The following is an 18630-nucleotide window of genomic DNA, read 5'->3' as shown; positions in this document are numbered from 1 at the left end:
AGGGTTACCTCTCAATAAACCAATTTTAAGCTGAAAATATCATAAATCAAAGGTGCATTTTCAACTTGTGATATTTTCAGCTCATGATGGATTTATTTGGGCATAACTTCATTGTAAGTCAAGGAGGGTATTGAATATGTATCACTTTTACACCATTGTAAAGCTGGAAAATCATAAGTCCCATCATAAGTAGGAGACCATCTGTATGTAATGTGAAGATATAATTATTCCATACTATATTCATAAATCATAACATTTTGTATGCCATAAATATATACAACTATAATTTGCCAATTTATAATTGAAAATTTTAAAAAGAAAAAAAGAGTTAAAGCTTGCAAAAGAAATAATCAGTGAACTTGAAAACAAATACAAATTGTCCAAACTGAAAGACAGAGAGGGAAAAAAGTGGACAAATATCCAGTGACATGTGGGGACGTATCTAGAATCCAACATACGTATAATTGGAATTCTAAAAAACATGAAAGAGTGGTATGGAAAAACTATATGAAGAAATAATGGCTGAAATTTTATCAAATTTTGGTGCAAAACCCCTACTAAGCTATGGATCCAAGAAGTTCAGCAAACTCCAAGCAGGATAAATATTAAGATAACCAAATCTAGGCACACCATAGTCAAATTGCTGAAGACAGCCAGAGAGAAAAAGACACATTACATACAGATGGTCTCCTACTTATGATGGGACTTATGATTTTCCAGCTTTACAATGGTGTAAAAGTGATACATATTCAATACCCTCCTTGACTTACAATGAAGTTATACCCAAATAAATCCATCATGAGCTGAAAATATCACAAGTTGAAAATGCACCTTTGATTTATGATATTTTCAGCTTAAAATTGGTTTATTGAGAGGTAACCCTAATGTAAATTGAAGAATATCTGTATAGGAAACAATGATATAGGCATACCTTGGGTAATTGTGCTTTGCTTTATTGTGCTTCACAGATACTATGTTTTTTTTGTTTTTGTTTTTGTTGTTGTTGTTTTTAAACAAATTAAAGGTTTGTGTTGAGCAAGTCTATCAGCACCATTTTTCTAACATGTGCTCACTTTGTGTCTCTGTGTCATATTTTGGTAATCTCACAACATTGAAAACTTTTTCATTATTATGATATCTGTTATGGGTGATCTTTGATGTTACTGTTGTAATTGTTTTGGGCCACCATGAACTGCACCCATATAAAATGGTGAACTTAAGTGCTGTGTGTTCTGACTACTCCACCACCACCCATTCCCCCATCTCTCTCCCTTTCCTTGGGCCTTCCTATTCCCTGAGACATAACAATATTGAAATTAGGCCAATTAATAATCCTACAGTGGCCTCCATGTGTTCAGGTGGAGAGTCACACATCTCTTATCTTTAAATCGAAAGCCAAAAATGATTAAGCTTAGTGAGGAAGGCATGTCAAAAGCTAAGATAGGCCAAAAGCTAGGCCTTTTGTGTCAGTTAACCAGGTTGTGAATGCAAAGAAAAATATTCTTTTTTTTTTTTTTTTTTTTTTTGTGACGGAGTTTCGCTCTGTCGCCCAGGCTGGAGTGCAGTGGCCTGATCTCAGCTCACTGCAAGCTCCGCCTCCCAGGTTTACACCATTCTCCTGCCTCAGCCTCCTGAGTAGCTGGGACTACAGGCGCCTGCACCTCGCCCGGCTAGTTTTTTGTATTTTTTAGTAGAGACGGGGTTTCACCGGGTTAGCCAGGATGGTCTCGATCTCCTGACCTCGTGATCCGCCCGCCTCGGCCACCCAAAGTGCTGGGATTACAGGCTTGAGCCACCGCGCCCGGCTAAAAAATATTCTTGGAGGAGACTAAAAGTGCTACTCCAGCGAACACACAGATGATTAAAAAAACAAAACAAAACAACAAAAAAACAGTCTTATTGCTGATATGGAAAAAGCTTCCTGGTCTGGGTCAAACCAGCCATAACATTCCTTTAAGCCAAAGCCTAATCCAGAGGAAGGCCCTAATTCTCTTCAATTCTATGAGGGCAGAGACAGGTAAGGAAGCTGCAGAAGAAAAGTTTGAAGCTAGCAGAGGTTGCTTCATGAGGTTTAAGTAACGAAGCCATATTAATAACATGAAAGTACAAGGTTAAACAGCAAGCGATGACGCAGAAACTTCAGCAAGTTATCCAGCTCTAGCTAACATAACTGATGAAGGTAGCTACACTAAACAACAGCTTTCAATGTAGACAAACAGCCTTCTGTTGGAAGAAGATGACATCTAGGACTTTCCTAGCTAGAGAAGAGAAGTCAATACCCTGCTTCAGAGCTTCAAAGACAGACTGACTGTCCTCTTAGGGGTGAATGCGGCTGGTGACTTTAAGTGGAAGCCAAAGATCATTTACCATTCTGAAAATCCTAGGGCCCTTAAGAATTATGCTAAATCTGTTCTGCTTGTGCTCTATAAACAAAACAACAAAATCTAGATGACACCACATCTGTTTACAGCATGGTTTACCAAATATTTTAAGCCCATTATTGAGACTGACTGCTCAGAAAAAAGATTCCTTTTAAAATATTACAGCTTGTTGACAATGCAGCTAGTCACCAAGAGCTCTGATGGAGATGTACAGGAGACAAACCTTGTTTTCATGCCTGTTAACACAACAACCGTTCTGCAGCCCATGGATCAGGAAGTAATTTCGACTTTCAAGTATTATTATTTAAGAAATAGATTTTGTAAGGCTATAGCTGGCCTAGAGAATTACTATTCCTCTGATGGATCTAGGCAAAGTAAATTGAAAACCTTCTGGAAAGCATTTTCCATTCTAGATGCCATTCAGAACATTAGTGATTCATGGGAGGAGGCAAAAATACCAATATTAACAGGAGTTTAGGAGAAGTTGATTTCATTCCTTATGGATAACTTTGAGGGCTACACAACTTCATTGGAGGAAGTAACTGCAGATGTGGAAATAGCAACTAGAATTAGAAGTGGAGCCTGAAGATGTGACTGAATTGCTTCCATCCCATAATAAAACTTGAATGGATGAGGAGTTGCTTCTTATGGATGAACAAAGTCGTTCCTTAACACGAAATTTATTACTGCTAAAGATGCTGTGAAGATTGTTGAAATGACAACAAGGCATTTAGTACATTCCATAAAATTAGTTAAAAACTAAGGATTTAATAGGACTCACTCCAATTTTGAAAAGTTTTACTGTAGGTAAAATGCTATCAAACAGCATCACATGCTACAGAGAAATCTTTCATGAAGAGTCAATTATGTCACAAACTTAACTGCTGTCTAATTTTAAGAAATTGTCAAAGCCACCCTACCTTCAGCAACCACCACCCTGATCAGTCAGCAGCCATTAACACTGAGACAAAATCCTCCACCAAGCAAAATGAACATGAATTGCTGAAGGCTTAGATGATCGTTTGAATTTTTTAGCAATAAAGTATTTCTAATTAGGGCATAGATATTGTCTTTTTTAGACATGATGCTATTTCACACCTAATAGACTTTCATATCCACTTGGACACCACCAAAAAATTTGTGTGACTGACTTTATTGAGAGGTTCACTTTATTGCAGTGGTCTGGAACTAAACCTGCATCTCTGAGGCATGGCTGTATAAATTACGGCTGAATTCTTTTTAAAAACTTGTGCAAATATATAGGGTTCATGTGAAATTTTGTTATATGCGTGTAACATGGAATGTGTAGTGATCAAGTCCAGGTGTTTAGGGTGTCCATCTCCTGAGTACAATATATTCTTGTTTAACTACATTCTATGGCTGACAACAGAGGCTACAAGACAATGGGAAAATATCTTTAAAGAAAAAAAAGCCAACTCAGAATTCTGTATTCAGTGAGAATGCCCTTCAAAGAGTGGTGGAAAAAATACAGGATTAGACAAATGAAATTTGAATAATTCACTGCCAGCCAACTTAAAACTGAAACGAAATGCTAAAGACGTTCTTTGGGATAAAAAAACAATGATGCCAGATGGAAATTCAGATCTACAGGAAGGAATAAAGAGGAGAAGAAATGGTAAATATACAAATAAATATAAAATACTATTTTTTCTCCTCTTAATTTCTTTAAAGGCAACTGACCCATTTAAAACAAACAAAAAAAGGTATAATATTAATTTTAAATAGACCGTAAGAGGCCAGACACGGTGGCTTACGCCTGTAATCCTAGCACTTTGGAAGGCCAAGGTGGGCGGACTGCCTGAGCTCAGAAGTTTGAGACCAGACTTGGCAACACAGTAAAACCCCATCGCTACTAAAATACAAAAAATTAGCTGAACATGGTGGTGCGCACCTCTAGTCCCAGCTTCTCAGGAGGTTGAGGTGGGAGAATCACTTGAACATGGGAGGTAGAGGTAGCAGTGAGCTGAGATCATGCCACTGCACTCCAGCCTGGGTGACAGAGCGAGACTCTCTCCAAAAAAATCAAATAAAAAGTAAAATAAAATAGACTTCAAGAAATTGTATATTGTAACTTCTATATCAATCAAACAAAACATGAGGTATACCTAAGAAAATATTTTAATTAAAATGAAATAATAAAAGGTGTTTGATTGACCTTCAAAAAGAGGAGTAACTGAGGAATAAAAATGAGATGGGCCAATTAATAAGATAGACCCAAACCCAAACATAGGTGCAAGTACATGAAATGCAAATTGTCAAACCACTCTAATTAAAAGGCAGAGATTGTCAGATTAGATTTTTTAAGTAAGGTATTACTATACACTATAAGAAACAGAATTTAAATATAGTTTCATAAAAAGATTGAAAATAAAAGGGGGAGTTATTCTAAGTAAACAGTAAACATAAGAAAACTGGTATTGACTATATTACTCTAAAACAACATAAAGACATGATATAATGCCAGAGATAAAAAGAAATATTTCCTAGTTATAAAAGAGACTGGCTGGGCATGGTAATCCCAGCACTTTGGGAGGCTGAGGTAGGTGGATCACTTGAGGTCAGGAGTTCGAGACCACCCTGGCCAACATGGTGTCTCTACTAAAAATAGAAAAATTAGCTAGGTGTGGTAGCACATGCCTGTAATCTCAGCTACTTGGGAGGCTGAGGCAGGAGAATGGCTCGAACCTAGGGGGTGGAAGTTGTAGTGAGCCAAGATCGTGCCACTACACTCCAGCTTGGGCAAAAGAGCAAGCCTCCATCTCCCTAAAATAAAATAAAATAAAATAAAATAATGGTATTTATTTCTATTTTTTTGCGCTTTGATGTGAGAATGCACTTGGGGTGATTTCAATGTTTTTGAATTTATTGGGTCTTGCTTTATGACAAAGCATGTGATTGATCTTAGAATATGTTTCATGTACAAAGGAGAAGAATATATATTCTGTGGTTGCTGGGTGTTCTATTAGGTCCAATTGGTCAAGTGTCCAGTTTAAGTCTAGAATTTCTTTGTTAGCTTTCTGTCTCAATTAACACTGTCAGTGGGGTGTTAAAGTCTCTTACTGTTATTGTGTGACTAAGTCTTTTTATAGGTCAGGAAGAACTTTTATGAAACAGGATGCTCCAATGTTGGGTTTGTATATATTTAGGATAGTTAAGACTTGTTGTTTAATTGAACTGTTTATGTAATGCCCTTCTTTTTCTTGATTATTGTTGATTGAAAGTCTGTTTCATCTGATATAAGAATTGTGATTCCTGGCCCTTTTTGTTTTCTGTTTGTCTGGTAGATATTTCTCCATCCCTTTACTTTGAGCCTGTGGATGTTATTACATATGAGATGGGTTTGTTGAAGACAGCCAACAGTTGGGTCTTGTCTTTTTATGTAGTCTGCCACTCTGTGCCTTGTAAGTGGAGTGTTCAGACCATTTACATTCAGTGTTAGTATTGATATGTGAGATTTTAATCCTGTCATCGTGTTATTAGCTGTTCGCTCTGTAGATTTGATTGTGTAGTTGCTTTACAGTGGGCTATATGGTTAAGCATGTTTTTGTGGTAGCAGGTATCATTATTTTATTTCCATATCATCTTGTAAGGCTGGTCTAGTGATAACAAATTCCCTTAGCACTTACTTGTTTGAGAAGGATTTTATTTCTCCTTCACTTGTGGAAGCTTAGTTTGATGGGATATGAAATTCTTGATTAGAATTCTTTATTTAGGGATGCTGAAAATAGGCCCTCTTCTGGCTTGTAAGGTTTCTGCTGAAAGGTCTCCTGCTAGCTGGATGGGGTTCCCTTTGTAAGTGACTTCACCCTTGCCTCTAACTGCCTTTAAGATTTTTTCTTTCATGTTGACTTTGGTGATTCTGCTGACTATGTTCCATGAGGATGGTCATCTTGTATAATATCTTGCAGGGCTTTTCTGTATTTCTTGAATTTGCATGTTAATCTCCTTAGTGAGATTGGGAAATTTTTGTGAACTATATCCTAAAATACATTTTCCAAATTGCTTACTCTCTCTTCTTCTCTCTCAGGAATATCAATGGGTCATAGATTTGGAATCTTTACATAATCCCATATTTCTCAAAGGTTTTGTTCATTAAAAAAATTCTTTCTTCTTTATTTTTGTATGAGTTTATTCAAAGAACTGGTCTTCAAGCTCTGAGAGTTTTCTTCAGCTTGGTCTAGTCTGCTGTTAATGATTCTAACTGTATTATGTAATTATTGTAGTGAATTTTTCATTTCCAGCAGTTCAGTTTGTTTTTTTCCTTAAAATGGCTATTACATCTTTCAGCTCTTGGATCATTTTACTGGATTCCTAGATTGGGTTTCAACTTTCTCCTGAATCTTGATGAGCTTCCTTGTCATCCAGATTCTGAATCCTATATCTCTCATTTCAATCATTTCAATCTGGTTAAGAACCATTGCTGGAGAGCTAGTGTGCTCATTTGGAGGTAAAGGGACACTCAGACTTTTTGAATTACCTGAGTTCTTGTGCTGATTCTTTCTCATCTGAGAAGGCTGGTGTTCTTTTAACTGTGGTTTAAGTTGAGTATAGTCAATTGGCTTCATTTCTGGGTGTTTTCAGAGGGCCAAAGCTCTGTATAGGGTATTATTTGTGGATAGATTCTTGCCCTGGGTTTTACAGGCAATGAATGTATATTGGCAGAGTATTTTTGGTATTGTAATTTGTGCTACAAACCAGTAGATGGCGCTTAAGAGTAATGGCCAGCAGAGAGGCTCTTAGCTAAAGGGCTCTTTTGGATTTCAGCACACCTGCAGCAGCACTCTATAATGGGCAGGTGGAGAGATGACCCCCATCTCCAGGCCTGCTCTGGGCCTTGCAGGAGTCCCCTCCAATCACTAGTGCCACTTCTGTGTTTTTTTGTTGTTAGATGTTCCAGGTTGTGGGGCTCCCACACCCGTCCCACACGGTCCTGTGGAGGGAGGTGTGCCCTGCTCCTTTGCTGGCCCATGAGCTTGCATGTCTCACCTCTCTCAGTGTTCTCAGAATGGGGGCTCCTCCCACTCAAGTGCTGGCCTCAGATCTACACTCAGCACTCACAAGCTGTATGCCAAAGCCCTGGGACGTTGTGACTGGCCTGTGCTTCCATCTGGCCCCTTGGGGTTGAGCACTGGCTGTGCTGGGGGATGTGAAGTGCTCCTAGGCCACTGGGAAGTATTCAGATGGGGCCACCAGCAAAGCCCCAGGTTAGGCAGAGGAGGTTGTGCTGTGCACATGCTCCTGCAGGAGCAGCCAGGCAGGGGCCTTGGGAAGGGCTAGCAGGCAGAAGGGCCTAAAGAACAGACATGCCCCAGCCCCACAGGATAGGATAGTCAGCCCTGCTCTCTCTTGACCCTGTAGTCAGCTGGGGTTACAGTGACTCAGAGGAACATAGGGAGCCTTAGGAGATGGGCACCTATGGCTGTGTTCTGCTTCAGTGCCCCATGTGCAAAATCCCCTGGACTCCACGTAGGCAAAAGCTCTGTCTTTGCCTACTCTCCAGGCAGATTCCCCTGCCAGTTCAAATATCTGTGGGGGTCATGAAATCTCTTGTAGCTAGGATCCCGGTGATCTGCAGCGAAAGCAGGATGCCCCACCATCCCTTCACTTGCCTCTTCCCTAGGACCATTCAAGGGTGGGAACTAGCCCTGGCATTCAGCAACCCATGCAGGGTTCCTAGCTTCCTCTTCAGCCTTGGTGTCTGCACCACCTCTCTATCAACCCTCAGTGTTTTCTCTCTGAGGATCTGCTCAAAGCATGTTGATATACTGGATATTTTGGTCTCTCTCAGTGGGAGTGGTGCTTCCTGACTGTCTAGTCAGCCATCTTGTCTCCTCCTTCATTGAGTTTCTATAGCACATGAAAAAGTAAAACATTTGAAAACCATAGCACAAAGGAAAGGAAAAAGGAATTGAGGATATACTTTTGTAAGGTGCTCACACTGTATGTGAAGTGGTATAACATAATTTGAAGATAGTCTTCTAAATTAAAGGTGTATACACACACAAAAAAACCTAGGGCAAAAGTTTAAAAACAGGTATACATGATAAGCCAATAGTGGAGATAAAATGGAAGAATAAAATACAGTCAAATTAATGTCAATGAAGGCAGACAAAGAATTAAAAAAAAATAACATATGGAATAAAACAAAGCTAGTAAGATGGTAGCTATTAATCCAACAACAATAATTATATATTAAACATAATAATTAAAGGACAGATTTTCAGTTTATATAAAAAGCAAATCCAACCATAAAAACTCTAGAAGAAAACCTAGGCAACACCATTAAGAACATAGGCATGGACAAAGATTTTATAATGGAATCACCAAAAGCAATTGCGACAAAAGCTAAAATTGACAAATGGGATCTAATTAAACTAAAAAGCATCTGCATAGCAAGGAAACTGTCATAAGAGCAAACAGGCAACCTACAGAATGGGAGAAAATTTTTGCAATTTACCCATCTGACAAAGGTCTAATATCCAGAATTTACAAGAACGTAAACAAGTTTACAAGGAAAAAAAAAAACCATCAAAAAGTGAGCAAAGGATATTAACAGACATTTATGTGGCCAAAAAACATATGAAGAAAAGCTCATCATCACTGGTCATTAGAGAAATACAAAATCAAAACCACAATGAGATACCATCTCACACCAGTCAGAATGGTGATTATTAAAAAGTCAAGAAACAACAGATACTGGTGAGGCTGTGGAGAACAGAAACACTTTTACATTGTTGGTGGAAATATAAATTAGTTCAACCACTGTGGAAGAAAGTGTGGCGATTCCTCAAAGATCTAGAACCAGAAATACCATCTGACCCAGCAATCCCATTACTGGGTATATACCCAAAGGAATAGAAATCATTCTAGTATGAAGATACATGCACATGTATGTTTATTGCAGCACTATTCACAATGGCAAAGACATGGAACCAACCCAACTGTCTATCAGTGATAGACTAGATAAATAAAATGTGGTACAAATACACCATGGAATATTATGCAGCCACAAAAAGGAATGAGATCATGTCATTTGCAGGAACATGGATGAAGCTAGACGCCATCATCTTCAGCAAACTAACACAGGAACAGAAAACCAAACACCACATGTTCTCATTCATAAATGGGAGCTGAACAATGAGAACACATGGACACAGGGAGAGGAACAACACATACCGAGGCCTGTCAGGGCCAGGGCGAGGGGAGGGAGAGCATCAGGACAAACAGCTAATGCATGTGGAGCTTAAAACCTAGGTGACTGGTTGATAGGCCCAGCAAACCACCATGGCACACAGATACCTATGTAACAAACCTGCACATTCTGAACATGTATTCCAGAAGTTAAAAAAAAGCAAATCCCAATGATATGCTGTATATCTCCCAAAATAAAACAAATTATATATAAAACATAGGTTAAAAGTAAAATGATGGAAAAATATATATGCACTACACAAATACTGATAAAAGAAAGATTGACTATCAAAGTAGATTGCCATGGATAAAGCTACAATATCAATATGGTGGTACTGGCATAAGTATCAATATATCAATGGAACAGAATGAAGTGTCTAGAAATAGACCTACATATATATTGTTAACTGACATTTAATAAAGGTGGCAGGGCAATTCAGTAGGTGATAGGATAGTCTTTTCAATAGCTGGTGATGAATCAATTTTGTTAAAAGGTGGGAAAAAATGAACCTTGACCCTTATCCCAAACCATTCACAAAAAATGATTCTAGATGAATCAAAGTCAAAGGTAAAACAAGTGAAAAGAATAAAGTTTCTTCAAAAACAATAGGTGATCTTGGGAAAAGCAAAGTTTATAGATAGAAAGGATGCAAAATGCACTAAATTTAAAAGAAAAACAATTGGTAATTGACTTCATAATAGTTTAAAAATTCTACTCATCAAAAGATATTGTTATGAAAGTGAAAAGGACTTCCACAGATGAAAGTGAAAATTTCACTATATCATATATATGTATGATACAGCATTTATATCTTGAATACATATCAATCATAAAAAGGCAATTTGTGGTATAGTTATATGATGGGGTACCGTTTGGCAATATAAAAGAATCTGCTAACATGTATAAATCTGAAAACATAATTCCAAGTCAAAGAATTCAGACCTAGCAGTGTACTTACTGTATGACTGCATTTATATGAAGCTAAAAGTCAGGCAATAGGGTGACAGAAATCAGACCAGTGTTTGCCTGGGGCTGGAGCTGGGGACTGACCAGAATGGGAGAGATGGGAACTTTCTGGGGTGATGGAAGTGTTCCACATCTTGATAGGAGTGTTGGTTACACAAATGATATATTTTTCAAAACTCACCAAATTGTGTACTTATGATCTATACATTTCATTCTATTTACATTTTACCTCAATTTATCCAAAATAAAAATTAATCATGTCTCATAGTATGCCACATTCTTCAGTATCCTGTCCTAGGGTTTTAACTTTATAAGAACATTTAATTTTCATTGACATTTAAATTACATCTTACCTACTGAAATTTGTCTTTTCTACTCTTCTTTTTTGTCATTTGTGAAAATGGAAAAAGGTAAGTATTTACAATTAATCTTTCACATGTTCAATGAAAATTAAGTCAAGACTTTTTTTCATCCTCAAACCTTGTTTCTATAGCTTTCCTTTCAACTTATGGACAGGCATACTTCACAACTCCCAAGTATGGCATAAAAATAGGATTAAGTGGGGTTGATTGTGATGGATATTCTCTGATTCTACCTACAGATCTATCCTCTACTCTTCTGCACATTATACGTTTCCAAAGAGGTTGATCTGTATTGACTGCCTCAGAGGTTCTCTTGCCCTTTGGCTGTGGACAACTGGTAGAACATGGGAAGTTGGGAGGAGACTGAAATTGGGTTATTTATCCCCCTAGCATTTTCCCTTCAGTGCCACAGATTGGCAGTTGTCTGTTTCCTTACTGAAAGCCACAATTGTTTCGAGGCTGCCCTCTCCTATACCTAAAGGATTCTATAGGTCTGGAGACCATTCTGTCTTCTCACCCTTTCAGGCCTAGCAGTCATGGTTCTGCTCTGTTGATAGTCCTATGTTGCTTCCCACCATCCCTTGTTAATCTCCATTAACTCTGTCTACCCTTTTAAAAATTCATTAAGTTAAATTTCATTAAACTTTCTTAAATTACTCTGAGTATGCTATCTAATTCCTGAGAAGACCCTGACTGATTCATCTCAATTATTTTAGTTTTTTAAATCAGATCTCATTTCAGTTATGTATGGCAGTTCTGAGGCATGTTTGCCATGTAAATATTCACAATCAAATTGGAAAAATCATAGGTATTCCTCTTCAGTTGTTTAAAAATATTGTGAGTATATTTTTGTGAGTTGTTTGTGAGTATATGATTTCTAGAATTTGCTTACTGTACAGGAAATAGTCTCAGTGAATTTCTCTTTGTCTTGCTAGCCCCTTAAATACAATATATATGCTCCCTAGAAGTTATCTTTAATATATGAAAATACTCTAAGATATTAAACTGTGTTGGTGAAATTATGAGGAGTCTATACTTCCTTACACTGGTGCTTCAGGAGCAGTATAGTTGAGAACATACTCTGAGACTTCTATGTTTGATTATTAGCATACTGTATCATGAAAGCAAACAAAATATTTTGCATTAATAGAGTTTTCAAAGTACAAATATGGATCTTGAGTGTTAACACTTTCCTGAGATACAATCTTAGATATTTTTTTGCAATGTAGCATAATTGTTTCACTTTTAAAAATTATAACGCCAAGAAATGCATCAGAGTCAGGAAATTAAAAGAAAAACATCTGAATGAATGCATGAATGTGAGCTGTACTAGAGGGAATAATAGTTGCAAAGCACTTTACTGCGTTTATCTTTCAAAATTGATATGAAGCAAAATTCATTCTAAATATAACTCTTCATTCTAATGGCAAACATGATGTTTAATTTTAAAGTAACTTTGCATAAACTGCAATACGCCTTCAAAGATATAACTGGCACTAAATCCACACTTGGATCAATATGTAAACAAACATCTTTATGTTTAGGGACTGGTCATCTGAAATTTCCACTACAAACAGCAAAACAAATATAACTCAGAGATTAACCTAAGTACCAAATTATATTTTACAGCAACATGTGTCATTATGTGCTCACCATCTTCAGCTAGATAAACCACAGTATCTTCCTTGGAGTCTGGATAAAGGGGTTCCGTTTCTAAGCCCGTTGGGATATACACTGGCTCAGGACAAGAAGGAGTCCAATCTGGAAAAAAAAGTGAAACATTATTTGAAAATGACTTCAAAATAAAACAGGAAAATTTTATTGCATATTTTCAAATTATTCATTGATAGATATAGGCTAAAATGTAGTGTTTTATGTGGGGTAAGATTTCACTAAGAGTTCATTGGAAGTAATAATGAACATTGTCACACTGTGATACAACTTATGACATTTCATTCATACCTTTTTCTGAATTATTATATTGAGTAGTTTCATGATTGCTTTTTGCTCATTACTGATTTTATACCTATTTTATAACACAGTTCTCTTTCTCCTGAGCCCTTGATACCATTCTATCCCACCTCTGGGAATCTTACTCTACCTTTTATTCTTCTTTTCCCTTCAGCCTCTTTGCTTGATAATGGCTGTCAAGATAAACCTGAACATGTTTATAAGATTTAACTCCCAAAAGCAAAGATTTTATTTTATTTTATTTATTTATTTATTGGAGATGGAGTCTTCTTCAGTCGCCCAGGTTGGAGTGCAGTGGCCCGATCTCGGCTCACTGCAAGCTCCGCCTCCCGGATTCAGGCCATTCTGCCTCAGCCTCCTCGAGTGGCTGGGACTACAGGTGCCTGCCACCACGCCCGGCTAATTTTTAATTTTTTTGTATTTTTAGTAGAGAGGCAGTTTCACCATGTTAGCCAGGATGGTCTTGATATCCTGACCTCGTGATCCACCCGCCTTGGCCTCCCAAAGTGCTGGGATTACAGGTGTGAGCCACTGCACCCGGCCAGTAAAGATATTAGACGCCCCCCTACCCCTGCCACTTCTCTTTTAGCTACCAGCTTTCCTTCTTTTTAGGATCGAATTTCTTAAACGTCATCTGCACTACTCAGGTCTTTCTGACCATGACCTATTTGATGGGGGAAAAATGACTTCACAGCCTAACTACCCTAGTTATTTGTATTTTTTTAATGGACCAAGAATTTAGTGACAAACAAGTATTACTGCACAAATATTTTAGAGATTATGTGTACATCTCCTTTAACAACAGAGGTGTATTTGACCTAATCAATAGGGTTCAAATCTAGCTACAGAAGAAACACAGTCTACCATACTGATGCAAATGTGTATCACTGTATTGTAGTGTTAAATGAATCACACACAACCAAATAAATTGGTAATAAAGATAAGCAAATTATGATTAAAATTTTAAATGTTTTATTTAAAATCTTCTCATTAGTTGAAAGCCTTAACCAATTTAAGTCAAAATTAATGAACTAATAAAATAACTCCCATTCTGAAACATTAGGAATTTCAGCTATTTGCCTTTGTGTATGCTGATTTTCTTTTTTTTTTTTTTGAGACGGAGTCTCACTCTGTCACCCAGGCTGGAGTGCAGCAGCATGAATCTCGGCTCACTGCAAGCTCCGCCCCCCAGGTTCACGCCATTCTCCTGCCTCAGCCTCCCCAGTAGCTAGGACTACAGATGCCTGCCACCAAGCCTGGCTAATTTTTTTTTTGTATTTTTAGTAGAGACGAGGTTTCACCAGGTTAGCCAGGATGGTCTCGATCTCCTGACCTCGTGATCCGCCTGCCGCGGCCTCCCAAAGTGCTGGGATTACAGGCGTGAGCCACCACACCCGGCCTGTGTATGCTGATTTTCAAAAGTTGCAAGACATCCAGACTTCTCAGTTAAGAAAACAGAGATTTTATTAATTTCTGCTTACGCTCTTCTTTATTTATTAATAACTAGTCCTTATTGTAGAGAACCATGAAACCCTATCATTATAACTGGAGAAAGAACTTGTATATAAGGGTCAAGTTTGCAGTTTATTAGAATATTCTTACTGAGAGCTGTGTTTTGAGAATCAGATGTAACCCACTTCTGATACCCATATCCACTGTTCCACTAAAATTGTTCTTTACATTGTATTTGAAACAGGGTGAGCATTCAGTTAAATGTCTATAGATTAAATGGACAGAGATCAATGGACATATGGAGAGATGAATGAATGGATAGTTGAACAATGCAAAGTTCTTATCCACATATTCCTTAAATGTAAATAATGTGATATACGTCTACTGCATAAATGTTTTATGTCTGGCAATATCGTCATTGCAAAAAAGCTACTCTAGAGCTAGGGTTGTTTAAGTAGAAGATTTTCGCTTGAAATGAAGCATTTCAAGATTTTCTGAGTATTCTATACTAAGCAATTTCATTGGTAATGGACTTAAACATCAACATGGATTCCTGATATAGGCACTTCTTCTTGACTTGTTATTCAGTGACAGATTTCGCAACTATCTTTTTGTCAAGTAGACTAGAAAATTATATATTCATCTTTCCGTTATCACAATCTCCTACTATCCTTGTTGATGTCTGCTGTTCAAAAAACTACTTGAAAGTGGTGGCTGTCACTGTCCCAAGAGAACTCAGATGTCTGTGCATAACAAATACGTGTTTCCCAGTTCTCTCAAAGCTGCAGACTCTTGAGCTGCGAAAACAACACTGCATTCTTTTGAGTCCTCCTTTAGTCAAAGTCATGTTCCCAGAAGAATGGATACTGCACTTAGCAGTTACCATGTCATATGAGCGCTAAATCAGTGTTGTTTGTGCCATTATGTCTCATGGATCACCTTGTGAAGGTTTCTGCTTTGTCCTTCAGCTCCTTTCTCCACAGGCCTTAGGACTGGCTGAGACAACACCATGCCTTCAGCCCTACACCATACGCTTCATTTTCTTCCAAGGAAAAAGAAAAAAAATAAACTTGTATGCAAAAGAAGACTCCTTCAGGTCCTAACCACCAGTACAGCAGATTTAAAAGCCTAAGTAGGTGGTAAGGATATTCCATTTTGTATATCTCTTTTTTCACTTGGCTACTGTGAGACTTCTTGTAATCTGTTCTCAGATTTATCTTTGGTTGATCCCACTTTTTGATCACTGAGATATGGTATATGCAAATGATCTTATAAAAGGGATATCCAGGAGTCATAGGAAATCCCAGAAATAATAGAGGTTCTGAATTAAAGGTGTTTAATTTGGAATGCTTTTTATAAGTAATTATTTTTATCAGTCTTGTTTATTGTATAAAAGTTAAAAGAAAAAAATCCACAATCTCATTATGCAGAGATAAATATCAACTTTTTTTCTTTTTTCTTTTTTTTTTTTTAAGAGACAGAGTCTCGCTCTGTTGCCCAGGCTGGAGTGCAGTGGCATGATCTCAGCTCACTGCAACCTCCACTTCCTGGGTTCAAGCAATTCTCCTGCCTCAGCCTCCTAAGTAGCTGGGACTACAGGTGCACGCCACCACGCCCTGCTAATTTTTTTGTATTTTAGTAGAGATGGAGTTTCACCGTGTTGCCGAGGCTGGTCTCAAACTCCTGAGCTCAGGCCATCTGCCCGCCTCCGCCTCCCAAAGTGCTAGGATTACAGACGTGAGCCACCGCACCTGGCCAACATTTTGGTTTTTATCTTTTTAGGCTTTCTCGCTTTCAACCATCCAGTTCAGATGCTTTTGGCATATGCTAAGAAAAAATATTATTTCACATATTTAGAAACCCAGAAGTAGAGGGGACTCAAGGGATGGTATAATCAGTGACTGGTGGTCATCCAGAGCTCAGTGTCTTTATGTCTCTCCACTTTGTCATCCTCATCCTAAGGCGTATGATTGTAAAATGTAAAACAACATGGCTGTCAGTGGAAGAGTGTCTTGTACTAACTGACTTAATCAACTGCGACGGAATCAACCACAATTAGTTAACCACAATGTCTTCTTCATGTATATGGCATCATTTATATATGCTGATCACCAATTTGTTTTTCCCACCCCACTTCACTAAACATCTTAGAGATGTTTAATAGACATAGATCTTTATCATTTTTTAACATCTGTATAGTGTTCTCTAATATGGATTGCCACAATTTGACCATTAGTGGACATAACAGTTACATCTTTATTTACCTAAGAGATAAACTGCTGGTCAGGGAATACATGTATATTTTCCTTTATTAAGAAACAAAACTGTCAAATCTTTTTACAAAGTGATTATACAATTTTACATTCCCACCAACAATGTATTAGAGTTCCAGTTGCTCTACATTCTAATATTTGGTTGTAAGTCTTTTAAATTTTTTGCCATCCTGGTAGATGTAAAGTAGTATCTCATTGTGGTTCAAATTTTCATTTCCCAAGTGGAAAAATATTTTTCATATGTTTATTGATTATTATGAGAAATGTCTGTTCAAATCTTTTGTCCATTTTAAAATTAGGTTTTCATTGTTGGTTTGTAGGAATTCTTCATATATTCTGCATACAAGTCTTTTGTCATATATGTGTTGGGAATATTTATTTTTATAGACTGTGGCTTGCCTTTTCATTTTTAACTATCTGTTAATGAGAAATTTTAAATTTTGATGATGTCAACTTTATTAATTTTTCATTGTTTCTTTTTTCTTTCTATCTCCTAAGGAATTGGTGCCTTATCTATAAATACAAAGATATTGTTCTATGTTTTCTTATAGGAGCTTTATAATGTTAGGTTATATATAGCTTTATATGTTTAGATCTATGATCTGTCTTGAATTAATTTTTGTGTACTAGTGAGGTAGAAGTCAAGGATTTTTTTTTTCTACATGTATACTAAGTTATTACAACACCAATTATTGAAAAGACTTTCCTTACCCTCATTGAGTTTCTTTAGTGCCTTTGTCAAAAGTCATTTGGTCATAAACATGTTGGTCTATTTCTGGACGTTTTTACTCTGTTCCACTGATGTGTTCATCTTTTTGTCAATTGTTTGTGCCCACTAAAAAAATCTACCAAAACAAACTTCTATCCATATTTCACATGGCCAGAAACAAAGCAAATGTTTAAATGTTTATTAGGTATTATGCTTATGAAAAGTGCAAAAACAAAGAACTACAGCTTACTGATTTATCACAAAGCAAATACCACCTAAGCCACGAAATATTACATTGCAAGCACCTTACATACTCCACTCATGCCCCTTTCCCATCACCAGCCTCTCCCTCCCTTTGAAAAGGAGCCATTAGCCTTAATATAATGCAATTGTTTCTTTACTCTCCTTTATAAATTTACCACCTAAGCATTCATATATATATGCATGTGTATAATATAGTTTTTATCTAGAGAAGTGTAAATAAAACCATTGCTTTGCTTTGCCTATATTTGAACTTTATATAAATTAAAATCACATAGTATGTGGTATTCTTCTGTGCTGTTTTTCATGTATATTGTGAAATCAATCCACGTGGTGGCATATTGCTGTAATTTGCTTATTTCATTGATATATAATATTTTTTAAAATGTTACAATTTATCCATTTCTATTTATAATGGACATTTGGGCTGTTTCAGTTTGGGGCTATTAAGAACAATGGTGCTATGAACAACTTTGTACATATTGCTTAGAGCATCTGTGCTCACATCACTTTTAGGAGTAAAAATTCTAGGTTGCAGGGCATGTATCAATTTCAGTAAATAATGCCACACTATCATCCAAAATGATTATACTAATTTACACACCCACCAGCAGGTCACGAAGGTTCCATTTGCTCCATATGCTCACCATTGCTTAGTATAAGTTAAATTTAACCTTGCAAGGTGTCTGTGAAACAGTACTCAGCCTCATTAACAATCAGAGAATTGCAAATTAAAATCACAATAAGATAAGACTTCATGATAAGGTTAATATTTTCTCATATGTTTACTGGCCATGTGAATATCATTTTTTATAAAGTGCCCATTGAAGTCTCCTGCCCAGTTTCCTACTGGGTTGTTTGTCTTTTCTTATTACTTTCAGAAATGCTTTGTATATTCCAGAAATGATCTATTTGTCAGTTATGTATTGCAAATATTAACATATTCTCCTAATCTATTGTTTACTTTGGTTTATTTTTTGATGCACTGAAGTTTTTAATTTTACTGTAGTCAAATTTATCCATCTTTTCTTTATGGTTAGGG

At 37.0% G+C, this 18630-nt stretch overlaps 1 protein-coding gene and 1 long non-coding RNA gene across 10 annotated transcripts in view; one reads left to right on the top strand and one right to left on the bottom strand.

Moving 5' to 3' along the window:
* The window catches only part of AGBL3 (AGBL carboxypeptidase 3), a 136596-nt gene that overhangs the window by 92928 nt on the left and 25038 nt on the right, over window positions 1-18630 (bottom strand). For all 9 annotated transcript variants that reach the window (XR_013415607.1, XR_013415606.1, XM_015134966.3 and 6 more), the window contains one exon: window positions 12576-12683. Coding sequence is in view for 7 of the 9 variants with exons in the window: in XM_015134966.3 (XP_014990452.3) it covers window positions 12576-12683 (108 nt within the window). In the remaining 2 variants the exon portion in view is untranslated. The remainder of the gene's footprint in view (window positions 1-12575; window positions 12684-18630) is intronic.
* LOC114677040 (uncharacterized) overlaps window positions 1-18630 on the top strand; it is a 74026-nt gene that overhangs the window by 39870 nt on the left and 15526 nt on the right. The window lies entirely within an intron of this gene.

Source organism: Macaca mulatta, chromosome 3 (assembly GCF_049350105.2).
Source record: "Macaca mulatta isolate MMU2019108-1 chromosome 3, T2T-MMU8v2.0, whole genome shotgun sequence".
Lineage (NCBI taxonomy): Eukaryota > Metazoa > Chordata > Mammalia > Primates > Cercopithecidae > Macaca > Macaca mulatta.
The sequence above is the reverse complement of the archived record's forward strand: the minus strand, read 5'-3'. Positions and strand labels throughout refer to the sequence as shown.